The 27,171-nt window shown below is 43.0% G+C and overlaps 2 protein-coding genes across 4 annotated transcripts in view; one reads left to right on the top strand and one right to left on the bottom strand.

The window, feature by feature from the left end:
• Positions 1-9,708, bottom strand: part of SRPX2 (sushi-repeat containing protein, X-linked 2) — a 22,483-nt gene extending 12,775 nt beyond the window's left edge. Inside the window, exons 1-3 of one of the 2 annotated variants that reach the window (XM_004685639.2) lie at positions 9,426-9,708; positions 7,584-7,802; positions 3,299-3,379 (exon numbers count right to left, since the gene is read on the bottom strand). In XM_004685639.2, coding sequence (XP_004685696.1) covers positions 3,299-3,379; positions 7,584-7,665 — 163 coding nt within the window. In that variant the 5' untranslated portion in view covers positions 7,666-7,802; positions 9,426-9,708. The remainder of the gene's footprint in view (positions 1-3,298; positions 3,380-7,583; positions 7,803-9,425) is intronic. The other variant, XM_012727093.1, reaches the window with a different exon arrangement.
• Positions 9,709-16,731: 7,023 nt separating this feature from the next.
• On the top strand, positions 16,732-22,581 carry TSPAN6 (tetraspanin 6). Of its 2 annotated transcripts, XM_004685638.2 has the most exons (8): positions 16,732-16,953; positions 17,936-18,124; positions 18,415-18,489; positions 19,036-19,134; positions 19,490-19,624; positions 20,295-20,378; positions 21,103-21,208; positions 21,724-22,581. In XM_004685638.2, exons 1-7 carry the CDS (start codon positions 16,867-16,869, stop codon positions 21,169-21,171), a joined length of 738 nt encoding a protein of 245 aa, XP_004685695.1. In that variant the 5' UTR covers positions 16,732-16,866; the 3' UTR covers positions 21,172-21,208; positions 21,724-22,581. The 2 variants fall into 2 exon arrangements, with proteins under 2 accessions (XP_004685695.1, XP_012582474.1); XM_012727020.1 differs by lacking the exon at positions 17,936-18,124 and having other exon boundaries at positions 16,793-16,953.
• Positions 22,582-27,171: the final 4,590 nt, after the last annotated feature.

Genomic DNA, 27,171 nt, shown 5'->3' with positions numbered 1-27,171 from the left:
CGCCATGTGGTCACCTCTCAGGCAGGCGGGGATCCAACTCATGCGGAAGTGGCTTTAGCTTCTTAGTGCTGTGCTTTAACCTGCTGTGCCACCAGGGAGGGCCTCTCCCTTGACTTTCTATGGGGTTACACTGAAAATGTTGACTGGAAGCTGTTCGCTAGAGTCTGTCCTGCAGTTTTCACTGAACATCATCATAAAGTCAAACAGTCTTTAGTTGAACCACCTTGAGTCAGGATCACCTGTATAGTTGCAGAGTTGCTGTCTATGAGAGTAAAAAGACCTTTCAAGAGCGGCTGGGGGCTCAGATTGCTTCTCCCTGCCACCCCATTCCCACTCATCACTGATAACCTCACTTGATTGGGGTTATTTTTATGTTTGTAGCTTGCTTTGTTATTATTAGTTTTTAGCTAACATTAGTTTACAATGATGTGTAGGTTTCAGCCACTGTACAATTTACACCACGCCCACCGTCAAACATCCAATCACCATCCACAACCAGTCATCTCTGCCCCATCTCTCCTCCCTCCTTACCCCGGGGAACCACCATTCTCTTGTCAGAGTTCTAGTTTATCTCTTAGTTTTTCTTTCATATTTCACAAATGAATAAAATCACCTGGTATTTGTCTTCCTCTTGACTTATTTCACTTAGCATACTCTCCTCCAGTTCCATCCATGTCATCATAAATAGCAAGATTTCATCATTTTTTATGGCTGTCACTTGATTAGCTTTATGTAGAGGAAATGTCCCAAAGAGAGCCGTGAGACACTTGACCCCAAGACCAAAGGCCGTCATGTGACTTCTATAAGGGCTTTATGCTTTAAAACAACCAACGAAGCAGGTTAATATTAATCATAGGATTGCCAGACTCCTTGAAAGCCTTCAGCTTCTGTCACTCTTTCCTATCCACTTCTCCCATTTACAGTCTCCAAAATATGACTTCTGCTCTCAGGATGCTAACCAGTCAGCAAATGTTTCTTAGGCATCTACTTTTTACTTCCTTCTATTTTGTTGAGGGTAATAAGAATAAAGCAAAGTTGCAGTGCAGAATGAATGACAAATGAGTGGCCCAGACAGTAAGCTTCTATTCCAGAGAGGTACATAGTAGGTAATCAATAATAAATATGGAATGAAGAGATAGATGAAGGAAATCTCAGTGTAGGCTAAAGCAGTCAGGGAAAAGAAAGTTCTATTAATCTGGTTGAACCACAAATTTTCTGTTGGGAGAAAGACTAATAGTTGTCAGACTAGACAGCTACTCTCAACCCAGATTCTTTTTAAAATGGTCACTGCAGGCCACTAGTCTGGGCCACTACGTTAGGGAGGAACATGAGTCAGAGAATCTAGCTGGGGGAAAGGATCATTATCCATGGGAAAAGGGACTATTAAGGAGCCATCGAGCACTTTTTAAGAGAATGATGGTGCCACTTTCAGAGGTGGAAAGGGGAGGGAATAGGGCCATCCGCAGGGGACAGAAAAGAATTCAGTTGTAGACATTTCCAAATGGAAGTATTCAGCAGAAGCTGCAGATAGAGGAGTCAGATCCGGGTTGTTCCAAGTCCAGATTAACAGCTCATTCTCTCTTGTCGCCCTCTCCTTTCTTGGCTTCTGCTATGACAAGAACAATGAAATGTCATGGAGGCCCAGGAAGGATGGTTAAAAAGAAAGATGTGCTTGCTGAGAGGCTGAGGAGGCTGTAGCTCAAGAAACAGCCATGTGATTTGCCTTGGGAGACGGTCGTGATCTTTGAGAAATGTCGTTTCAGAGTGGAGATTTGTGGGTGGGTAAGAAATGGACTGAAGGGTGTTTACAAGTTAGTGGGTGCTGAGTTGGAGAGGCTGTGGGTGTGGGCCAGGGTCAGGAGGACGAAGATGTGTGGAAGGTAGCGAAAAGGCACATAGAGGAACTCAAAACTCTGGTCATTTCTCTAATGAAACTTTTCTCAAAGGTCACCATTTGCCTTCTTCTTGCCAAATAAAATGTTTGCTCTGCTGTCAGTTTGTCACTTTGCAATATTTGCGATATTTGATGTCATATCCCTCCCTCTTCCTTAAAGCTCTCTTCTCAGTGCATTCTGTAATATGATAGCTACTACCCTGGCCTCCTAAGGGGCCAACCGTTGTTTATTTTTCCCTGTTGGCTCCTCTTCCCTGCTCACAACTAAAGCTTTGACCTTGGGCCTCTGAGGCTCCCTCAGACAGGTCATTCATCTAAGCTGATGACTCACAAAGCTCGGTCTATCTACTTCCCACTGCCGAGAGGGCATCTTCACCAAACCAATTTTCCTTCTAACTTTGCCTTTCTGAGAGGGGTCTTACAATTCTCCCAGGTATTCAGACTGGATGCTTTCAGATACCTGTTTTTTTCTTAGCTTCTTGGTACATCGAATCTCTTGCTATAATCTATTTTTGAAACACTTCAGCGGGTCTTTCTTACTCTCCATTTCTTTGCCACTACCCCCAGTCATCTCTAGCCAACATTGCTTTAGCGGATCCCTGGACTGTTTCTCTGGCCCAGGCCCTAACTCTCTGGAGTCCATGCTCTCTCCACAATTACGAGGTTAATATTACGCCTTTACCACTTACCGTGTCATTCCCTTTCTTAGAGCTCTTAGCAAAACAGCTAAATTCTTCTGTGCGGCTTACCAAGTATGTCAACAAAGAAACTTAGAAAGGGTAATTAGATATTATGTGTTCTAATTTTCTTTTCAGTGCAGGAATGGCTCTTTGCTCTTCTCGGACAGTCTTCCTTAGAAGGGTTCCTAGATCACAAAGCCTTTACGAATTTAGTCTCACTCTTTATAATCAAATTTCTTTACGTACTACATCCACATTCTATCTCCTCTAGTCATATCATCTTTCCTGACCCCTTTCTGACTTCTTGGTCTTCACTCCTACTGCATTTAATGGTACCACATATTTTTCCACATCCTTTATATCTGTTAATCCTCTCACTCCCTTACTTCCCCTGGCCCCTGCAGAATGTAAGCTCTTTGAGAGGCCAAAACCCTAACTTAAATTTTATTTCACCCACAAGCTCGCCTTGCACAGAATGAGACATACAGCTGGCACTTCGCCAGTACTTTCTGGTTACTAGTAAATGGGCAACCTTAGTGGGCCACAGGTGAGTTCTCACAGCAAGCCAGTGAACAAGTTCATGATCACACATCACAGTCCCTGATTCCCTGAGCACCAGTTTTGGTACATATGAGCTAAACTGGATGAGGATGCTTTGAGGGGTGGGTTCTAGGCCTTAGGTCAGAACAGACTCTTCCTGAGTCTGAAAAGCAGTGTGGATTACCTCGGTAATCTAGGGCAGGTGCCCTGGGAACCTCTTCAACATACACTTCATTGTAGCTTTCATCTGGATAGTAGCCTGAACCTGTAATGAAGAAGAAAATATCAAGATGATATATTGATTTCTCCTCATGTCCTTTGCAAATTTCCCCCCTATCCAACTTGGTCCCTTCCTGAAGACATGTGTGGGGAACTATGGGGGAAATTCTGTCTTGTAAAGTAGAACTATTGTGGGCAAAGCTCACTTCAGGTCAAGGTGGGTGGGAGCTCCTGGTAGCACTAGAAGCTTCCACTGAAAAGCAAAGAAAAAAACAAACTTCTGGACCACCCTCAGTGCCATCGATCTGGATTATCTATGACCCATTTCCTTGGTGAGACATTGGCCACCAAGTTCTGAGGATGGACCATTTTCCTAGGTAGGAGGACAAAACAGAGCCTGAGTAGGTGTCATGTGTCCTTTTACCAGTGACAGACCTGCTCATAGTCCTCAAAGGGAAATAATTCAGCTCCCACTTGCTCACAGAGCATCGGCCTTTTGCTACCTGGTTGCAGTCACTAGGGGTGGCACGCCAAGGCAAAGAAGGAGGACACAAAAGCAAATGGGGGAATGAGAATAGTTTTCATGTCCTGAGCAGCTTGTCCTGCTTTGGAGAACAAAGAGGAAATGTGCTTTGGAGAAGTTTCCGTTTCCTCTAATCAGGAGGCTTAGCAGGAAACTGCTAAACTAGAGTACATTCCCAGGCCAGCACCATTGGATCGGGATATGTGGCCCAGTCCCTGGTGGAGGCAGGTCTGTGGCTGTCTGGGACACTAAACAATGTGTTCTAGCAGAGGCAGGAAGTCAGTCGTGAACACAAACTAATTGGAATACAACTTGGCCCTTTCCGGAGTGAAGGTTTTCAAGGCTCTCCTTCCAGCCTCCCTAAGCCCCGCTGCAGGCATAGGCAAAGAGCAGCCAGCGCTGCTGGGATCGCAAGATTGGTCTCCATTTCCAGGATGGAGTGTACTTTCCAGACAAGGCTGGGTTTTAGTGCGGGAGACCACAGCTAGCCCGCCTCCCACCCTGGGAGTGAGGCACAGGGCCCCCTGCAGTAAAGGGTGGAGCAGAAGTCTGTATGATGAAGCTTCTCCATTCCCCACAAGCCCAGACTGGGGGGTTAGGATGTGGGAAGCCAGTCCAGCTTGAGGAGCGAGGGAATGAATCAAATTGAACGTTTGCCTTATGAAATCATGTCCTCATTGGTTTACCCACATTCCAGAGGAAAGACTTCATTTTTTTTTCTTTCCTTTTTAATTGTTTTTTTTTTTTTCTTTTCCCATTTCAGTTCTTCTGGCTTCCCTTTATTTCTCCTAAGGCCTCATCTCCCTTTCTCTGCCTGTTACCACATGGGAGGTTTCTTTGTGGAGCATGGAGTTCTTGTCAGCTGTTTTAGTTTAGCACAGGCCTCAAAGCCTTACAGCTCCTGTAAACAGGAGGCCAGATGTGTGTGATTCCCTAAGGGATCTGGTCCTCACACTCTGATTGAAGAGCTGGTTTGTAAAGAAATTTCCAGCAGAGAGCATGCTTCTGTTTCCCAGAGGAGCGCGCGGGAGTGCCAGAGGCCTGTGGCTGGATGACAGTAACAACAGAAGGGCTTCTAGCAGCGCTCTGCATGGGTTGTGTTCAACCTGACAAGTGTTTACCTCACGTCCTCCCCCTCGCACCTCAGTGAGATAGACACCCTTGTTGCTCTCTAACATACAGACCAGGGAATGGGCTCCCAGGAGTTGGAGTAAGCCAAGTTCTCCTGGCTAGTAAGGAGCAGAGTGGGCATTCCAGCCCCGGGCTGTTTGACCCCCTCAGCACCAAAGTCAGATAGTCCACTAATGATGGAGGTAGAAGAGAACTTTATTGCAATGTCCAGGAGATAAAAACCCAAACTTGTTCTTGAATTTCAACTTCTTTACTTGGGTGTGTGGGCATGGGTGTGTGTGTGAGTGTGTGTGTGAGTGTGTGTGTTTTGTGCACACAAACACGTGTTTTATTTAAGTCTACCGATCATTTGACATCATTCTAGAATTAGAGGGGATGTGGGAAGCCGAGGGGGAAACTCAAGCTCCTAATAGTTGCCACCATGGTATAGCGGTAGTGGACTGGTGCCAAGTTTGCCTTGTCAAGGGAGCAGGGCTTGGCCCCCTTACCACTTTAAGCTTTCCCATTGCCCCCTTTGCTAGTCTCTGGGTAGTTTTTGCAAATACTAGGAGACTGAGATGAGGGCTAAGAATGACATCAGAGGGGCACCTTGCAGGCATTGTTTTGCTGGCTTGCCCTAGGGGTTGGCGGGGGAGGGTAGCCCCTTAGTTCCTTAGCCGGATCAGCAGTTACTGTGTGGTCTGTTACTGCATTCCTCCAACTCTCATAGCACAGTCAGAGGCCCTGAGCCCTGCCCCTCACAGAGCTATGGTTGGAAAGTAGCTAATAGTTGAAGACTATTTTCAGATCCACACTCATGCTTGGCTTATGATGACAAATGCAACGTGACTTCTGTTACTGTGCAGAAATGTTAATATGCACTCTTAAACCCACTCTGCACTTTACTTATATTCTTCACCCTTCCCAAGCCCTGCTGGTTTTCCTGATTAGCCCTGAATTCACACTTGGTTGCTCTCTATGTGCCATTCCTATTTGAGGGTAAGGCTATAGCTTGAGTCAGGGTGCGGAATGCATAAAGAGTGGTCACTACATGTTCGTTGACTGACTGACTGACTGGCTGACTGACTGACTGAATGAATGAATGAGCAAATGAAGAACATCCAGACAGTTGAGTTGGCAATGTAGGGAATGGTTAATGGAAAATTTCCAAATATCATTTTGTAGCCTCCTAAGGATATCAGGGGCAGAGCGAGTAGGTCTGCAGGGCCTGCATTGCTCAGAGTTCTCACTGGCCTGCATTGCTCAGGAGTGGTGACCTCAGAGAGGCGTGCACAAGTGGCAGGTGCCACCTTTGCAAACAGCCCTTTGAGAGCTTCAAATGAATACAGATTTAATCAGAAACAAAACATTCCCTGTCCTCAAGACACCAACCGCTCAGGCTTCCGTCCTGGGAAAGGTAAAGGCCTCTGTACCCCATACAAGGGTTCAAAATCCAGCTTTGATACATCTAATCTCCACATGTTAGTCCTGTGGGCTTTGGCTGGATTTTGGTCTTATGTCCTGGAACTGAAGCTAGGAGGCGGCTGAGGAAGAAAGCGGCACATATTATCTTCTGGAGACTCCGGGTTCCTTGAACCCGATTGCGTACTCTCCCAAGGGTTTGGCTTGAATTTGTTCATCTCAATGTCAGCCCTTGTGCTTCACCCCTACAAAGCCAACCTAAACTGGAGAGGGGATGAAGTTTGCATATTTGTTTGAAAGCTTGTTGCAGCTGTTCCAGACAAACAGAGCTATTGCCAAAGGCCTCAACCAGGAGGTAAGGGCCTGTGGAAAATTTTAGCTGCAATGACTGTTGCTCTGATGGAAGCAGTTTGTTATTTACTCATCTTTGGACATTTTCCTAACTTCATTGGTTAGGTCTGTCTCCTTTCTCTACTCACCCTCCCAACCCCCCGCCCCCATAAAGGCAGACACTTCAGGCCACAGAATATTCTTAGCAATTGGAATGCCAGCTGGACCCCAACAAAAACCTCTGTCTGCCACCTCATTATCCTCCCCCTCCCCTTTCCCCTCTCCTCACTGAATCTGTTCTCTTCAGTTCCCTGTGTCTCCAGGAGCAAAGAAAGAAACATTCAGGAATTAAGCAATCTCCATCCCCTCTGAAGTAAGCAATGAGCCAGAAGAAACTGAGGAATTCCTGTTTAAGAGAATGTGACTTGTATATCTGTGTTTCCATTAATAATATTTGACAGAAGGGGGCTATAAATATCTCATCCTATAGCTAAGTTCTGAGGGGGAAAAGAGAGATGGAAGGGAAGAAACTGAATGGATTCTGGTTTTCCTTGAAAAGATTTTCTGTCTCCCTCCCCCCATTTTTCCCATATGTGGCCCAAGTCCTATTTTTGTGGTCTTGACAAAGGCATTAAGATTTGACTCATAAAGGAATTAATACAAGGAGCTAGGCCTAAAGCAGATGAGACAATGGTCTCAAAGTCTATGGTGTCCAGTCTTCTCGTTTATATGTTGGTGTAGCCTATTGAGAAAAGTTTTCTCTGTATCTAATTTAAGTGTCTAGTACTACATTCTAACTCTTTCATCCTCTAAAGCTTGGTCTTGGCCCTGCCCTTGCTGGGAAAAAAGGGGCAAAAGCTCTTACCTGCATACGATGTTGGTGTCACTGCGGGCATGAGGAAGAGCAGCAGGGAGAGAGCTCCTCTTTGAATTAGTTGACTTGCCATTCTTGCAAGGCAGGGAGACGGTTTGTTAGGGAGATAAGAGTAGAGGTATGTGGCCAGATAAAAATCAGGGCAAAGGAGAAAATAACTTTCAGAAATCAGCCATCAGTGAACATTAAGGGCAAGCAGAAATGTGGCATCTGCAGGGAAAAGGAGAGGTTTTTAAGTGAATGAATATCTGTTATATTGTCCCCTTGTAAGGATCATCTACTTTCTAAAATAACAAGACTCTATTTGCTCTTGATGTTTCCTTTTCCTCTCAGAAGGAGGAGGTCATAAAACAATTTTCAGTTGACACTGATGAGATCAGATGCAAAATTTCTATGGCCCAATTTATAGAGAAGGACACTGAAGTACTAAGATAGGAAAACAAAATATAAAGTCCTCTAAACCCAGAGGGAATTCTGAGATCTATAAGCTGGCAGTTGATGGTTTCAGCCTTTCAACTAGTCTTCCAACGCACTAATCTGGGGAAGAATTAGAAAATGAACTCAGGACTCACACAGATCTAAATGTGTATCAGTTCTGTATCTATTAGTTATGAGGACTTTGACAAATTCCTTAACTTCTCTGAGCCTCAGTTTCCTCATCTGTAACAATATCATCTACCTTGTAGAATAGTTATTGCCTAGTACAACGGAAATAGCTTATATTAGGTATGATTATCACCCATTTCCTATTGGACAGCTGTGGATGTTTCCTTATTCCAGGATCTCACAGGCAGTAACTATACTCTAGCTCTGTTCTTAGCTTTGGCTTTTGAGGCTTAATGGTTTGCTAGTGGCTTCGGGTTTTCAAGTCAAGCCTAAGCTTGTGGTTTTACCTTGCCCTGCCAGCAGGAAGTCAGTGAGGTTGGGAAGAACCTACCAAAGTACAGGAAGGGAGGGGGAGCAAGCTCAAACAGCCCTCACTGTAATGAGATGAGAGTTATGTGGGTCTCGGTCGGCAAATGCTTCATAAATGGCAAAATTAAAACTCACTACCCATGGATATAAGCTGGCTGCTGGACCCTTCAATGAACATCCATCCACCAAGTAGCTTTCAATGAAATGCCATGCTTGGGGGAGGAGTCATTCCCGGAAACAAAACCGAAAAGATGGTAGAATCTGACCAGAGTCCCCGTTGGACATGACAAGTCCAAGAATGGCAAAGATTAATTTTCAAATTCATCGTTATTTGGCTTCAGATTTTGTCTATGAAGCAGGATAGAGAAAACGTAAGAGCAAGAGAGGCAAGGTAAATGGAAAGGAAGCTAAAAAGGAAAAATATATATCTACCAGAGATACAGGAAAGAGATAAAAGTAGAAAGAGGGAACAGGGGGATGATAAAGAGATTAGAGAGAGAGCCAGGAAAATGAACAGCTGGAGAGGTAACACCTTGATCTTCTCCACATGCAGCCTTAATGCAGCCCCTTGACTTTGGAACAGGGGCTTCCCTTTTAGACCTGGAGCTCCGCTGAAGGCTTTAATGTTCTCTCCCCCGCCCCGGTCTCAGACTGAAAACTTGACTCACCAGAGGCAGTCATGCCTCTGCTGCAGGCAGGCTGGAAAGTACTGGAAACTTGTGTCTGTGCAAGGTCAGGTTCAAGTAGAAAGCAGCTTAGGATCCTTAGGATCCGGCTTCAGAAAAGAACTTCTTCCCTCCCCAAGTCATGTTGCCCAAGGCCTGGATCTCTTTTCCCCTCAGAGTTCCCAGTGGACCCCCATGGTCGTGAACCAGGGCAGTGCAGTGAGGGGGTGGGGGGTGAGGCAGCAGCTCTTACCTGTTTTGTGGTTTTCTACACTCTTCTACTTCTCTTTTTCCTTCTCTGCTTCTCTCATCAGTCGGAAAAACGTCTATTTTAACATTCCTAGAACGAATGGCTGCTGGTCTGTCCGGGGCCTCCGGGATTCTATTAACACTGCCCAGATGTTAGGGCATCCACATCTGCCAAAAGTTTCCTTAAAGCTACATTATCCCCAAAGCTAGCTGATCCTCTCCGAGAAGGAGTTTAAAGCGATGGGAGAGAAAGGATACAAGGGCTAGAGGAACTCAGCCTGTCTGCTGCAGAACAGGGAAGGCTGAATGGTGCTTGTCCCAAGCCTGTGAGTATAGCAATGACCCAGAGACAGGCTAGGGGGCCTCTAGGGATGTGGCGCATGAAGAATACTTGGCTTTTTTTTTTATGACTCAGCATGACATCAGGAGTGAATGAAAGGGATTTGCACAACCTTCAATGAGAGTAAAAGAGTGTAGTTGACTCTGCCATCCTCTGGAGATGTCCCCTGTCATCCCTTACACTCCCCAACTCCCAGAGCCGTGTTAGCCACACAGTGCAGGGTCAGGCACTTTGAATCCCTCTCAGATGATCTAACTTCTGTGGATTTCAGTTTCTGGTAAGATTATGTTGTTTACAAAAACACTACAAAATTCTTGCCTGAAGAACCAATCTTTCTGATTTCCTATTATGAGGAGTAAGAGGATTAGCGTGCCCAGAGAGAGAGGCTTTATTGGGACGCTGTTTCAGTGAATCTAGGTGATTCACTCGGCGCACGGCAAGGTTATGGCCACTGCTAAGCTGTTTCTCAGTGACCTCCGATGCACGGATATATTTCTCCTCACTATGCAAGCTCTCTTCATTTTAGTATTGGGGAACGAGTCTCCTATATGGTGCAGACCATCTTCTTACATTCTCCCTTCCTCAAGGTTGACATTCCCATCTTAGAATAGGCAGTGGCTATAGAAGCAATTTTTTTAGTTATATATGCACACTGGCAGGCAGCCCTTTCTGAGTTATTTGGGAAGAAATGTGCTTAGGATAACAAAAATTTCAGTAGCAAGTCTGAGTCTAATTCAGTTCCAATCCACCAGTCACATATATGGACTGAGTGTCCAGCATTTGTCCAGCAGTCTGCAAGTGGTATAAAGAAGCAGAAGACTTGAACTTGGCATCATTCTATCAATACATTGATCAACCATCTACCATGTTAAGGATGGTAGGCATAATGATGAATAAAAGAAATAAAATCCCTGATATTCTGATTCACAATTAATCCAATCCATATTTGTTGAGCCTCTATTATGTGCTGTGTGCTGTTCTGGGTACTTGAGAGACATCTGTGAACAAAATTGACAAAAACCCTTGCCCTTCATGGAGTGGAGGGGGGAACAGAGATTCTATAAAGATGTTATTAATTATAATTGTGTGTGTTTTGGGAACTAACAATCTCTTGCACATCTTCTAGAAGATAAAAACTAGGAATACAGTGGTAAAAACTGTCATCCTTGACATGATGGAGCTTCCTCTCCCACTCTGAGAGGATTTATGTTTAGTAAGAGAGAAAAGGGGGAACCCAAACAGTGTTCAAAATCAAGACAGTAGAAGACCAGAGTAATAAAGTAGTTAGTGTTATGGTAGAGGCTGTGAGGACTCCGTGGAGAAAGGCGGCCATGATGTGCACTCGGGCAACGGAGCCGATCCATGTGCACTCAGCAAGAGCCGATCGTTAGGTCAGAGGGGGATGGGCTAACTGGTTTGAGGGTTCAGGAAAGTTTTTTTGACAAAGTCAAAAAATTAAGAAAGGATCATATTTGGGGACTCTGGAAATAAGATCTAGGAGTTTAAACTTATTGTTAGGAAATAGTGACTCCAGTAAATGGAAGTGAGAGAGAGAGAATAAATCCCCAGTGTTGTTTTCTCCTTTAACCCCACTCCCCCAACACACACACACACACACACACACACACACACACACAAACACCGGCTCTCTCTTCTTGTCAAAGAATACAGTCTAGCTTCTTAACTGGGTCTCCTTTACCCTTCACAAGCGAACCCTGCCTATGATCTCAGCCCAGTTTTCAAGCATTCACTCTATGTCTCTTGACTCTGGACACACTGAACACTTTGGTTCCTTTGTACAGACACGTTTGCTCTGTGTTTATTTCCCTCCTTTCTTGGTGTTTTGAAACCATCCCCATCTTTCCTGCTGAGAAGCTTCTCTCTACCCACCCCAACCAGAGGCAATTTACTCTGTCTTCCTTTCCTCTAGCACTTAGCACTTTGTTCACATGTCAACCACAGGGATGATCACACCTGTTGTCCCTCATCCTCCCTGACAACCTCTGCTCCCCCTTGTGCTAGTTTGTTCATCTTATACTTGTGTCTGCCCCTTACTCAACTGTGAGTACCTAGGGGGCAAGAATGTTATCTTAGTCTTCTTCAAGCCCCCAGTACCAAGGTTAGGGCCCAGCACATGAAGGATGAAGATGATGGATAAGGACTCATGCCCCACTTAGAGCTGGAAGGAGCCGGACCGAGGGGTAGTAGAAAGGTCAAAGCAGAAGGGAAGAGGGAGAATACAGAAATCACAAGGAGACCCTTCCTGGTGGCACAACCAGTGAGGATGCAGCCCTGTAAGCTGGCGGCAGCCCCTTCAGTGCGAGTTTGATCCCTGCCCTGGAGGTGACCCACCTGGTGCAGCAAACCTCTCCTGACCTGCCCACTGCTCTCCTCAGCAGTGTACTTTGTCAGTCGACCTGTTCTGCTCCCCACTCCGTCTCTGGTGCATCCTCTCACCACTTCTGTACCTCTGGCCTGTACCCCAGTTCTGTATGTATGTATGTATGTATGTATGTATGTATGTATGTATAAATACGTAAATAAATCTTTTTAAAAAGAGAAATTACAAGGAGATTGAAGTAAGGGCATAAATGAGGGAAGAGAGCCTTCCTGTGAAGCACTGGGATAAGTAACATAAGAAGCTGATTTAGTTGAACCAGGTGGGGTTAATAAAAATAAAAACCTTCTTTGGCACCTGTTAGATGTGGGTAACACAATGGTATATACACTGGGAATATAAAGTTTCATTAAACATGTCTTCCTAAGGGTTGTTTGGAAGATAAGACAAAAACACACAGCTGACCACATGTGTACATACAAATATAAAGTTCTCAAAGTCCACTACCACTTTAAACATCAAGAGCAAATATGAAATATGTCAAAAGTCAGTAAGGTTTTATGAAATATTAATATGGAAGCTGACTTGTCTAGCTGAAATTTCAGGAAAACTTAACAAGGCTACCCTGGAAACAAAGTTCATAGAAAATGGAATAAGGCAGATTGACATGGAGCTGTGAATTTTAATACTGTTCAAAAGTTTTTCATTTCTATGTGTTCCCACTTGTATATCATAAGCCTTTTCAAAGACAAAATGGTCAGTCTGCAAAGGGAAAAAAGGATTCAGAAAGAGTGTGAAAGGAGTGGTGGGAGAAAAGTGAATGAAAAGTAAACAAAAAGGAGAATTTCAGAGAAGGAATAACGCAAACATGCAAGTGACAATGGGGAAAAATGATAATCTCATTAAGAAAACAGATTTTTCGAACTGTGTACGTTAATTATCTCAATGATGATGTCTAATCTGTCTAAGTGATGTTTATTTAATGGCTGTAACGTAAAAACATGAGAGTTGAGGAAAATAAATAGGAGGTGGTTTTAAATTTTATGATAGGCACTTAGCCAAAGGTAATTGAAGAGTCTATAAAAGGAACTAGAAATGAAAATGGTGAGGCTATTATGTGAATAAGAGATAAGATGTATTCTGTGTGGAATGGTTGATATCTTTTTACTGATTTCTAAGACAGGCATAGTAATGTCCTAAAACATTATCCAGCACTTAATTTTTCTGTTTATTGAGAGTGGTATACCAGAATGACTTCGACATTTACTTTTTAAGAAATCCAACCTTGACTCACTACTAAGTGGTTAGCCTTAGCAACCAGCCCCAGCCAATGTGTTCAGCAGGGATTGGCAGAGCACCGTATGACCTCATCAATTGAGCATTATGTCCTAGGGCTCTGGGGAGTCTATAAAAGGGGTGCAGGAGCATTCCAAACTGGCTCTTCTCTAGTTTCTAAACATAGATAGCAGGATGTAGGACAGGTGAGTAGAGAAGAAAGCAAGTACCAGGTACCATAGTAATCAACTAAGGGAGGGTCTGGGTTAATGTGAGTGGGCACTGAAGTAAGAGGAGGGTGGTAGTGGGAGGGACGAGGGGGGGGGAGACGCTCACATTGAGTTGGGTTGAGCTGAACCTTAAGTGGGGAGTAGGAAGTAAAGGGTAAGAAGTTGAGTGAGGTATGGAGAATGGGAAGGGGGTGTGTAGGAAACACAGTTTATTGAGGAGATCTTCATACTGACTGTGAAAAATGGTGGGAAATAAGTTGAGAATATATTTGTGGGGGGAGCCATAGTTTAAATGTGTCCCCTTACAAATTAAGTCTAATCTAGAAGGTTGTGGGGAGTTAATAAGGAAGGGACAGTTATGCTTGGTAAATATTGATTGTAACACAAGCAGGAACATGTGTTTTTATGATCATAAGAGGTTGAATCAGAAAAAGTGTTGCACTCTCCACCTTACCCTTGTGGGATGGGCAAGGTTACTTCTTTGGTAATTGGGCTATTAGATGAAGTCAAAAGAAAGTCAACAATAACAATAAAACCCAGGTCCTTGCAAGGCACAATTGGGGGAAGTCATCAAGACCCTTGTACTTCAGGAGCTCCAAAAAGGATTGTTCATGGTTAACTGCTGAGTCCAGCAGTCGTTGTTGGGGAAGACAGCTGTTCTCACCATGGCGGTCATGTTTCAACTCTGAGTGGGCCCCATTTTCGATGGGGGAAACAGCAGTTGACAGGGCTTAGTCCTAGACAAGTTACTTAGCCTCTCATCCTGTTTCCTCGCAAAATGAGAGCAGTTTTAATCTTGACCTGACAATCAGGGCTTTGATGATGTAAGCACACAGTAACATGGGTCGATGTGTATTGCGGTCATTATTAATACTTTGAAGTATGCATTTAACTTATGACCAAGAGAAGTATTTCTTATTTTGCCTTAGATATAATTAGACGTCCCTTTAGCCTGGGTCTGGTGGAATTAAACTGAATTTCTGGGTTTGTTGGTATGGTGGTGGTAGTGTAAGGTGGTAGCAGTATGAGGTGCTGTGGCCACATGAATATTAAATTCCATGTAAGCCTTTGGTTTAATTTGGCACTGACTGTTATTCAAACAAAGCAGTGTTGTGAGTGGCTGAGGGAGCAGAGCAAAGATCAACACTTTCTTGGAAATAAAATGTGGCTTTTCCTTAAGCTATTTTGTTTTTGATTCAGCCACAGACATATTTCTTTGCTCTGGGGCTCACAACCAAAATCCCTTCCAGGCCACAGTATAAACCTAATATTCAGAGGAAACTTCCATTTAAGATAACAGGCAGAAAGAACTCCATAACTTAGAGCTCCCTATAACATCATTTCCGGTCACTAGGGTGTAAGTGGCACTTTAAAAGTTGGTCTCCCTGCTTATATTTCCCAAACTTGCCTCCATGTTTATAAATGTACGGATGTATCATTTAGCCATTCTCCTTGTGTATTTATGCATTGGTTTTTTTTCTAAATTTAGAATAAATTTTTAGTTATAAAGCCTTGTAGTGCAATACTTTTTCCTATCCTTATTCCCTTTGACCTCATATGCATGGCATGATGCTACAGCAGATGTCCCTAGGTCAATATTGAAAGCACAGGGAAGTTCTGTGTGACTCAGTCAAATGGAATGTTTTGGCTTTCTGTCTCTGTAACCATTTAATTGCAAGGTTTCAAGTGAAAAAGTTTGGGTATTCACCTCTCCATTAACACAGGGCATTTTGCAAGAGCAGTGCAATGAATGACCATTTGTAATATAATGCCTGTGTGGATGGTGAGGTAGTGGGCTGGATAAGAATCCGATGCTATTTTCTAATCCCCCAAGACAGTAGCACACACTGAACACCTCCCTCTCTCATAGAGATACCGACATGCCTGACTTAATAGGGAAAAAAAATTGGGGTGAAAACAATTTTGTGGAGGGAGCAAGAACACCCAAACTGAAAACTGGACCTTGACACCTAATAGTGATTTTTCTTTTCTCCTTGGTTATATCTCTGCTGCATTTCTAGACGAGTAAAAAAGGAGACCAAGTTGCTTAGATCACTTGATTAATTCATTTGTACTTAATTCATTTTATAAATGTGTCTTGAACCTGATTAGATGAAAAAGACAACCCTATTCCGAGGTTCTATGAGAAGTAAATGATCTATTTAAATTGAGAACAATTTGAATGACTCATTTGGTCTCCCCTGAAGCCTAAACGGTACCCGAAAGCAGAAAACAGTGGATACCTATGCCTAAGCACATTTTCCTTCTTTTAACGGGAGGTTTTGGATTAAGCTGCTGTAGCTCAAATGTATGCACTTACCCTGCTTGCCAAGCAAAAACACACATAGCATCTGTTTTGAAAGAGACATCTCCATTTTACAGATGCCTCAAAGAACTTTAAATACCTTGTAAGAAGGCCCTGCTGATTTGCATGATCAAAGTTTCAAAAACAGGCTCAGCTTTTATCACCGGTGTTTAGGCTCTGTAGTGAGTGTGTGTTTTTTTCAAGTTACACTTTGTCATCCTTAAGGTTGGCTCCAGGGTGCCTCTGACTCAGGGGCGCCTCCTGAGTACCCATCGCCCACAGTCTAGTCATTCTTATGTCCCTTCCCTACCGCATAAAACAATGTTGGAAAACTGACAAGCACAAAACAAATGGGGAGAAATTCATCCCAATTCCACCACTCAGGTTAATTTCATTTTTCCTTCGTTTTTTGTTAAACAAACAAAAAAAGTGACTGTAAGTATCCCTTGCAATTCTTGTTTCTCTTTGGACTGTATTTCTTGCAGATAATTTGCCATGTAATCAACCCTTCCTTAGGTCACTTTTAATCTCTTCTCATTCCTTCTCTCCCCTCTAGGGTACCAGGGGCCGGCGAGACCGAAGCTCCCAGCGCGGCTGGCGCTGCTGGTGATAGACTATGTAGAGATTATATTTAGGGCGGGGAAGGGGTGGGGGGGTGGGAAAGATCCTTTCAGACAAAAACGAAGAAAGCTCCATTGAAGATCTAAGAAATTTCCGACACTAGAACCTTTGTATATAGTTTTCGGTAACCTTCGGCAGAGGGCGCTCGGAAGTTGTCGTCACTTTCCGGACAGCCTCCCGGACTTTACCCTCTAGAAATTTGTGCAGTGTTTCCGGCTCTTCTCAGTTGCAGACGCTCGTAAGTTTTCGGCGGTTTCCGGGGAGACTCGGGGACTCCCCGTCTCGCTCGCTCTGTTCCGATCGCCTGGTGCGGCGGGGCAGGGTCTGGGGCTAGTCATGGCGTCCCCCTCGCGAAGGCTGCAGACGAAGCCCGTCATTACTTGTTTCAAGAGCGTCCTCTTGATCTACACGTTCATCTTCTGGGTGAGCGACTGAGCACCTGGGGACTGGCAGGGGTCCCGGGCAGGATTGGGGTGTGCCCTGAGCGCGGGGGCCAGGCGCGCGCGGGGTTGGGCGGCGTAGCTGTTGGGACCCCGGCGCCGGCCACGCGTTGTGGGGACCCGAGCGGGGGCTTCATGCCCGCGCCGGGGTCGGGGTGCGCGACCACCGCCGCCGATCGGCTGAGCCGGGACCCGGACGATCCTGGGGTTTGGGTTCGATGCGGGGACGGGGAGCGAGGAAGGGAGTGTTTGACCCTCCTGCCCGCCGCGCGGAGCACGCAGAGGGGTGTCCCCTGACCGTTGGAGAGGCCTGGCTTGCCCGACCCTCTGAGGGCTCACTTGCATAATAGTCTCTTTCTTTCCACTGCTTCATAAGAGGGGAGTAATTCGCAGGTAAGTATGGTAATGGCTCCTCTCCCGCCAATCTGGGGCTGGCTTTTGTTTACCACCCCTTTGTATCCTGGGTTCAGCTCTGAATTTGGGGGGGGGGGAGAAGGGAGGTGGGGAAGGGGAGTTCCTGGAATTCAGGAACTTTTGTTTTCCTTCCTGGAAGGGTGTTTTTTTTTTTTTTTTTTTTTTTTTAAACCTAAGGCAGGAGTAAGACAATTAAGGAAGTTTTGATTGTTAGGACAAGTAAGCCGTGGGCTTGTGTTTGCACAAAAAGATGAAATTTAGGATTGTGTTCAGCTGTCTTGTCCCATGCCCCCAACTTAGCAGTGCCCTGGCTACCCTGGCTGCCCAGCGATCTAGCTGTGGGTGTAGCAAGGCCTGCCCTTGCGTGCACAGTCCCCCTCTTCCCTCCTCCATTGTCCCCCCTTGTCTGCCATATTCCAGCCTCAGCTCTGTGGCCAGATTGCTAAATCAATTCTCACACCTATTCTTTCTTAACTACCTAGTGGCTTGTGGTTTGAAGATGCTGCTGTACACATAATTTAACTGTCTCTGTTCTCTGATTTCTCACGTAGATCACTGGTGTTATCCTCCTTGTTGTTGGCATTTGGGGGAAGGTGAGCCTGGAGAATTATTTCTCCCTTTTAAATGAGAAGGCCACCAATGTCCCCTTTGTGCTCATTGGCACTGGCACTGTCATCATTCTTTTGGGCACATTTGGCTGTTTTGCTACCTGCCGAGCTTCTGCATGGATGCTAAAACTGGTGAGTCCTTGTTTTCTTTACAGTTGATTCTTGCTAGTAGAAGTCTTCTACACTGTACATTTTGTTTCTTGGAACTGGCAATGGCCCTTTATGATTTTTCCTGTTCCTTCTGAAAACTTTCCAAGTAACAGTTCAGCTGCCAATTCCCACTTTTGTTGTGTTTTCCCCACCCCTCTCCATAAAAACAAGCTGAACGGATGGAGCAGACCACTGCCCCACCCCCTTAGTCTCCCTTTGTGGCTGTAATGTGTCTTATTCATGCTGACTTGGGCTTTCTTTTTATCCCACAGTATGCAATGTTTCTGACTCTCGTTTTCTTGGTGGAACTGGTCGCTGCCATTGTAGGGTTTGTGTTCAGACATGAGGTAACTTTGAATTTGGAAACCTTAATATGTGAAAAATGTCCACTAAGATAAATGGATGAGTGGAGTTGAAGACATCTTTTAATAGTGTACAAATCAGTTACAGATGTGTTTAAAGCTTACCTTTTCAACCTGTTGATGAAGAGTTCATTGTAAAATATTTAGCCTACTTTAACATAAGAGCTATTTTAGAAAATTGTAAAGACTGATAATCACCAGAGGATGAAAGGTACCCATAACTATATGTGTTTCCAGTAATTTGTCTGTGTGTAAAGTACCTATGGAAAGTGGAGCCAATACAACGTGACTGATAGGAACATATTGATTAAATATTTCATGCTCTTGAATAAAATACTGCTCCCATAGCAGTTGGACTTTGTAGTAGTTAACTTTTTTTATTATATGTCGTGTTTAGTTTTCTAGTTGAACTATGTTTCTTAAAGAGTAGGATTGGACCTTATAATTACCATGCATGTTGCCACTGCAAATATAAGACTGAAAGAACTTTCTAGAATGTTTCTTTCCTTACATTGTGTTTCATTGCTATAGATTAAGAACAGCTTCAAGAGTAATTATGAAAATGCTTTAAAATACTATAATGCTACAGGAGATTATAGAAGTGATGCAGTAGACAAGATCCAAAGTACGGTAAGTGCACCTAGGCAGTGGCTCCCCAAGAAGGGATGTTGTCCCCTTGTTTTATATTTTCATTATCTCAGATTAGGGGGAAATGGAAATATGTCCTTGGAAAGAAATGTGACATGATACCAAGTGACATCTCTCCATTTTTCTCCATATCATTCTACTCAAAGTTACACCTCTTTAAAGTGTAAATTTGGTGTTGAGAAACAAATGCTAAATCATTTGAATTATAATGCCAATTGAGGACAGAGTAAAACATCTGGCTAGAGAACACTGAGTATAATAAATGTTTTAAGGGCAGATTGTACTCTAAGATGATAAGTTAAGTGTTTGACTGAAAAAGTTTGTTGGTTTTTTTCAGTTACATTGTTGTGGTGTCACCAACTTTAATGACTGGAAGGTTACTGGCTATTACTCAGAAAAAGGATTTCCTAAAAGCTGCTGTAAACTTGAAGATTGTTCTCCACAGAAAGATGAAGATAAAGTAAACAGTGAAGTAAGAAGGTTTTACCATTTTTTTATTTGAAAATATTAACTGAACATAGAGTTGACTCAGTTTTTATTTTTTACTCACAGTACACATACTTTGAAATAGGCGGGGCACGTAGTAGGCCTCCTTGACTAAATGAGGAAACTAGCTCAGAAATTTTGTGAATTGAGTTCATAAAATTAGCACATAACTTTTTTAAAGATTTATTTATTTATTCATATGGAACTGGTGTACAGGCCAGAGATGTGAAGGGTGAGAGGTTTCACCAGAGACAGAGTGGGGAGCAGAACAGGCAGATCGACGAAGTACACTGCTGAGGGGAGCAGTGGGCGGGTCAGGAGAGGTCTGCCACGCCATGTGGTCACCTCCCGGGCAGGTGGGAATCGAACTCATGCGGAAGTGGCTTTAGCTTCTCAGTGCAGTGCTTTAACCCGCTGTGCCACCAGGGAGGGCCCGAGCACGTAACTTTTAAATGCATAATCCAAAAGCTGGAACTTGTGTTCCCCAAATTTCTGTTGAGAGCTTTGCACTTGAAATAAAAGGATTTTTTTCTTTCTATGAGAGCAAATTTTAATAAAATCACCAAGACTGAGGTGGCCGATCTTCATCTTTTGGAGATGTAGCACAGATTTTCTGACTGTAATGTACTTATGGTTTTTTTTTTCTCTCTCTCTAGGGTTGTTTTATAAAGGTGATGACCATTATAGAGTCAGAAATGGGAGTTGTTGCAGGAATTTCTTTTGGAGTTGCTTGCTTCCAGGTAAGTCTTTGTAGCTAGGAGAGCTTTCATCATTCTTGTAGGTTTAAACTAGAAACCTTCCACTTTGAAGGCTTCAGGTTTTTGTTTTTGGGACCTTGGTATCCACTGACATTTTCACAAAACTCTCAGGTTCTCATCATGGTCTAGAAAGACGTTTATGTCAGTCAATCCGTTGTAATTACATCTTTATATAATTAGCTTTGTTTTAGTTAGGAAGGGGTGGTGTGCTGTTTCCATTCTAGTTTTTGATGTTCTGGAATTTCTGTTTCCCGCAGGACTTTCCTTTTTTACCATGACCAGTCATGTCTTGAAACTGCAAAAGGCAAGACTTAGAGTCCACTTCAGGCAGTACTTATCTTTTTAAAGCAGTTAGCTGTGGAAAGACCTGGTGCCCTCTTCGTCACAGCAGCCTTCCGGCATGCAGTCGTTAAACAAAACCCAAGCTAGATGGGAACTTGGTTTTGCTCTGCACTCACTTGGGATACTAAAACGTTATCAGGATCTTTCTTCCCTGGGCTGCACTGCCTGATGAGCTGCATCTAAGTTCCAATCTGTTAAAATTTAGCTCATACAAGGTTGAGTTATATTTCCTGAGTTGTGCTTAAGGAATTGGAACTTAAGCTTCAGGCAGCATTTAGTGATTCAGAAGTGGAAGGAGAATGTGACTATGTCTTGAGGTCTTTAAGGCTGTGTATGTTTAATTTTGCCTGTATTTTATCCACAGCTGATTGGAATCTTTCTCGCCTACTGCCTCTCGCGCGCCATAACGAATAACCAGTATGAAATAGTATGACCAGCATAGCACAGACTTACTCCTCTCCAACTTTAAGGTACGTTCAATTTGGTGCTCAGTGCTGTCAGTGTTCGTGTTTACCACTCTTGGCCAGAATACACGTCTTGCCCCCACCCCATAGTGTGTTCAGATCTTGTTGGTGCAGAGATCAGGTCTTCAAACAGGCCAGAAGGGCCTCTCTGAGTTTACCTGCATGTGTCAGCCTAGTGCCCTTTCTAACAAACGTGTACCTAGAGTCAAAGAAATGAAGAATCCTGAAAGTTCCCAGGCAACAACCACACTCTGCCCCTCACCAGATTCCCTAGTCTTTTTCCTAGTTATCATTCACCCCATCTGGCCTAACCAGGAACCAGATTTGGGAGGGGAGTGTGTTTGAATAAGGTGGATATTTGGAGAGTGAAGTAATCCCTGGGGCACCCTTCACATTGTATTTGAGCCACTGACTAGAAACAGCTGAAGGCCTTCACTAGCCGACTAGGTTAGAAGGTGTGCAAGCAACTAGAGAATGACATTTGGGTTGCAAGTACATTAACTTTTCTTCTTTACTTGTAGGACATTTACATCCTCCCCCTCCCCCTGTGAACTGCAATACTGCCTGGATGGAAGACTGACTAACTCCTTACCAATAGGCTGAAAAATTACGATAGTCTGATTCAATCAAGACATTTATTCAGTGTTATAAGTCCACGTTTTGTCCCATTCATCTTAGATCATGGAAACACCCCATATCACTCTGAAACACTGGAAGAGCTAGTAAATTGTAAATGAAGCAATACGGTGTTCCTCTTGACTTGTTTTTCTCAATGTGGGGTGTTTGAAAGACCCTGTGAGTTTGTTATTTTGATGTAGTATATAAGATAGAAGATCGACCCCTTTGAATTTACTGTTGATGTAGTGTCATAGGACATGGACCGCTCTGAACTGCCCCCTTCTCAGCCAAGGTTATCTGATTTGATTGTGTAATTTGCATCAAGAAGTTAAAAAGGTTTTATTAGTCTCTGTTCTGTTGATAGGTAGAGTCACATTATGTGATGTTAATCCAGCCTAGCTGGGTGACCCATCAGCATTGCCAACATGGTGGTAAGGGTCTCTGACCTAAAGCCCCCAGGCTTAAACTGGCATCCCAGTGTTCTGTGACATCAGGTTGCAGAACACTCAACTGCATTTCTTTGCTTCCAAATTGAGGTGTTCGATCTATTTATATTGCCCCTGTTTGAAAGGTTCTAATTATTATTTTAATGGTGTCGGAATTACTGTTATTTTCCTTCGGGATTTAAAGCATCTCATATTCTTTAGTTTTACCTAGTATTTCCTTACCAGGTTGATATGACCTTATTGTCAATATTATGGTCAACTTTAATAGTCTTAGTTTTGGTGTGTGCCTTTGATTAAACAATAAATACTGTTTTCTTCTAAGGTCGTGTTTGTATTAACTTTGAAAATCTGCTGGGATGGTTGTTCACCACTGGGAAAGTAAAGCCCCGTATTTTGAATTGGAGTACAATTTGGGATATGAAGTGTAAAACTGGAGTCTTGATTCCATGTCATTAAGAGATATTAACATCCCTGTTTACAGAAACTATTCCCTGTGAAAGGATTACTTGTACTTAAATAGCCTATGCTTAGCATTGTAGAGATCAGATATTAAGGAGTTGGGTGGGAATAGTTGAAACCTGCACCTTTGGAGTACTAAGGAAATTAATAAACTTTGAGTTGTAATGGGGGGAGTCTTTTGTTTGAGGTAGACAGACCCTAGCTTGTTTTTATTGCCATGCCTTCACATGGTCATTGAATTTCATAAGGGAGAGTCAATCAAGATTTTAAGTGCACAAAAACTAGCACCTACTACTGCCTTAGGATTAATGACAACTGCAAGGTACATGTTTTAAAATGCTTGCAAAAAAAAAAATATTCTCCATGAAGATATTGTGACCTGACATTAGGTAGAACAACACAACTGTAAAAACAGTTGCTCTCTAAATGCAATTGACTAAGGGAATTTGAAAAGCCAAGGAAATGAATGTTTAAAGGATAATCAGTAATTTTCAAGTGAGCATTTTTCACTAGGGTGGGTTTTCACAGTTAGGGATTTCTCTCTGTGTGTATGAAAAGCTTTTCCTCAGTAGTTTAAAAAAAAAAAGCAGAAAGGAAAAACACCCCTAGTGTGTGTATGTGTGTGTATGTAAAGCTTTCCCTCAATAGTAAAAAAATGGAGAGCAGAAAGGGAAAAACACTCCTAGCCAGTCATGAAAGTCCCTCAGAGCTAATGTGTGCATGTGCACACCAGATTGTAAAATTCACCTCCACCTTCCGTGTGCCAGAGGTATCCTGTGGGTTGTCTCACTTCCAGGCACCAGGTTGTTTAACTGCCAGGCAACTGTGAACTCCCTTTGAGAAGCAGAGCTCCGTGGGTATATTTTCTGGAAGTGTGGAAAGCTTGGCAGTTTTGGCCTTTTCCTGTGGAGGATTGGGTTTATGTTGTAGGCATCAAACTTTTGTGGAAATAAATGCCTAGTACAAGGTATAAATGCCATTTCTGTTTTTACTCAGAGCTCACACAGGATTCTTTGTGACTTGATGTTTTTGCCTCCTGTCAGAATCCAAATTGGTATTTTGCCAGTGAGGTGGCTAACCAAACTGATTAAATAATGAGATGGAAAGTAATGTATACCTTTTTGTGTGAAACTGAGGAAACTAGTTCCTTTAGACTACTTCCATGTGGGCATTTATGTTTGTTGAAGAAAATCTAACACGAGGTATAAATACCACTTCTGCTTTTCCTCACAGCATACATAGGATATGCTGGGATTTAGTATTTTTTAAACTTTACTGCCCTTCTAAGTTGACACCTGGATTGTGATGTGGCAAACTAAACATTTTTTTAATTCAAAAAAAGAAACAAAACGTTGCTATATCAGGAAAGAATATATAAATCAAAATCATTGTAAGCAGGGAAATGAGACTTGCATTTTTGTTTGTAATGTTTAAGTTCTAGGAGTAATTGTAATGGCTATATTTGCTCATGATTCATAGAGAACAAACATGGTATAAAAGTTTCTACTCAAAATTAGAATTTCTAAAAGTCATACCAAGGAAAACATAACTTTCTTATTTCTGTACTTGATCTTAGCCAAAATGCCAAGAAGTGATAACTTCCTTATTTTTAAACATGGTTGATGTAGAGAAAGGCTGAACTCTCCTCACCTGGGAAATAGTAGTAATGACTAAATTTATTGAGCGCTTAACTCTAGGCAGTGGGGTAAGCATTTCCATCTCTCTTCTCTCCACAACCACTAAATGGTGCTGGTACTATCATCTCATTTTATCAATGGGGAATTTGAGGCACAGAGAGGTTAAGTAATTTTCCACAGTTCCTTTCCTGGAAAATTTGGCAGAAAGTTAGGTTCTGAGCCCAAAAGGTTTAACAGCAGATTCTATCCAGAATCATACACAAATTCAGGATATTATGGATTTTACAGCAATTCTTTGCAGCTTCATTAAAACATGATTATTGGAGGTTTTCTCTAATTTTTTTGTTCATTAAAAAATGAGTGTATACATATATAGTAATAATTTCCTAATTTAACATCCATTCAAGTTGTTCTTTAGCTCAGTACTTCTCGAATTTTAATGTTCCTAAAACCACCTGGAGGTCCTGTTAGCAGCAGATTCTGATTCAGGAGGTGTCCGGTGGGACTGACAAGCTGCTGGAATGAGGATCACAATCACAGTGCAAAAAGGAAAAAGAATTAGGTGACAATTTACATAGTGCTGGACTACCATGCTCTGGAGTCAGCATCTGCTGGCTTGTGAGAACCAATTGTTGCTTTTCAGGAGTATTGAGGGTTGGTTATTAAACATAAGACTTCGATATTTCATGCATCAGTCTACCACCACCCAGATACCTTGTGAGAGGGAAGTCACAGTTTAATTAAGGTTTTTTATTAGGTACCCCCTACCCCATGGAGCTTAGTTGAGTTAGGCACTTGCAAGAGCACAGCACATGCTAATGAAACAAATGAATTAGTGAATCTAATTGTAATTGCTCTTTAATGTTCTAAGTGAGATAAGTTGTTGATTGAAATATCTCATTTCAATATAAGACACTGTCTATATAATGGAAACCACCTGCTCATTCAGAAACCACTTAACCTCAGACACTACCACTAACTTCCTCCTGGGCAAATTGCTTTTGCTACTTCTCTTTTTCTGATCTTGCTGCATTTGATGTCACCAAGTGTTCTTGGTTTTTGCTTTCACCTTGCAATATCCTGATTTTCTTCCCGATTATTGCTTTTTCTAGCTTATTCTGCTGTTTTAATTTCCTCCTACTTTCCAAGTGTGGCTGCCCCCAAAGGCTTGTATTTGGCTCTCTGCTCTTAGATTATGCTGAATTTAGAGGAATTAAATGTAGATGATCATCAGGCCTAACCCTCTGCTCTCTGTGTTGGTCTGTTTTTGTTTGTTTCACCCTTTCCTGTCTAACACCTCAAAGCTTAGCATTCTGAACACATAAAAATATTTCCTCTATAGCCTCTGGTCCATGCATGGTAGTCATTCATTTGATGTTGACTGAACTGCCTTCCTCACTCGAAAACAGTTTATGGAAATTGGAGATGGACCAGTTACTCTGAGAGTTCATTATCATTTGGTCTGTCATGTGCCTTTATTGGGTGAATATAAGTTCTTTGGGCAAGATTGTATCCTAAAAAAAAAAAAAAAAAAAGTTTGTAAAGACTTCCTTCTCCTGACAAAAGTTTCTCACCATCTTTTCAGGGAAAAAATTATCCTAGTAGAATATCCTTAAAGCAAATGAAACTGGCAGGGAACTTGCCTTGATGAGACAATCAATTCACAAGTGGGTATATACAGCTTCTAAGTAAGTGGTGCATATCTGGAAAGCCACACTCACTATATTATGTACCCAGTTAGGGAAATATTCCTGGAGTACAGTAGAAGAGATTTTGAGAAGTGAAGGAGGTCAACTGCATCCTGTCCAGAACGGCCATGCACTTACTTAGTAAGAAAATGACAAATAAGAGAATGTTGGCTCTTTGCACCATGTTTCTTCTGCTCTAGAGGGGAGGTAGGAGAATATTGTTTATTGAAAGCTCACTAATGGCCAGACATTGCTTCAATCCCCTGCTAGACCCATTTCAGACAACTAGTGAAAACGCTGAAAAATAGGTTAATAACTTGCCCAAGGTCACATAACTAGTATATGGCAGATCTGGTATTAGGACTGAAGTCAGAGTCTGAAGTCGATGTGTAGTGCCAGCAAGGCAGGGAGCAGGTTTTCTAGGATCCAGGCAGACAGGGGTGTCCTGGAGACGTCGGTGGTTTTTTCGGACTTTGATGTTCTTTCTACCCCATGTGTAGTGAGGCAACAGGGAGGCCTGAAGGCCAGGAGGCTGACAAGCCTCCTAGCCCCTGGCGAATCTCCACTCTTTCTGGGGCTCTCTGGCCTTCTCTGGTGGTTTCTTCGCTGGTCTCACTGCTCTCTGCTATGTGGGCCTCTGCTTTCCTTCTAGGTTTGGCCCCTCCACCCAGGGGCATCCACTTACGAACGCCTACACCGAATCCCTGGTGTCTGCCAAGAGGCATGCGTGTAAGACCACAGGGATCCATGGTAGGTACTAATGGCGAGAGGGCAGGAAAAACCTGATCATTCCCATTTGCCTTCATGGATTGGATTTTTTTTTAAATCCAGTAGCAAAAGGCTCTGGGGATTATCTGAGACTAGTCCATTGGATTTTTTTTTAAATCCAGTAGCAAAAGGCTCTGGGGATTATCTGAGACTAGTCCATGGCTAGAGGACAGAAGAAAGAAAATATATTTTAATCAGTCTTTACTGACTATGAAATCTTCAGAATGGAAAACTGCATCCTATTTTCTCACAGTATACTCTTGTAGGGTATTAACATAAAAAATAAAAACAAACAAAACCTGTTGTTACTCCTTGGCCCCACAAGAGTCTTTGAACCAAAGACATGATTGCAA

Source organism: Condylura cristata, unplaced genomic scaffold (genome assembly GCF_000260355.1).
Source record: "Condylura cristata isolate star-nosed mole 26May11 unplaced genomic scaffold, ConCri1.0 scaffold00019, whole genome shotgun sequence".
Classification (NCBI taxonomy): Eukaryota; Metazoa; Chordata; class Mammalia; order Eulipotyphla; family Talpidae; genus Condylura; species Condylura cristata.
The sequence above is the reverse complement of the archived record's forward strand: the minus strand, read 5'-3'. Positions and strand labels throughout refer to the sequence as shown.

Coding starts and splice junctions, on each gene's coding strand:
- TSPAN6 (XM_004685638.2), top strand. CDS start 16,867: ATGGCGTCCCCCTCGCGAAGGCTGCAGACGAAGCCCGTCATTACTTGT. Junction 16,954..17,935: donor TCTACACGTTCATCTTCTGG/GTGAGCGACTGA, acceptor TTTCTCACGTAG/ATCACTGGTGTTATCCTCCT. Junction 18,490..19,035: donor GGTTTGTGTTCAGACATGAG/GTAACTTTGAAT, acceptor TCATTGCTATAG/ATTAAGAACAGCTTCAAGAG.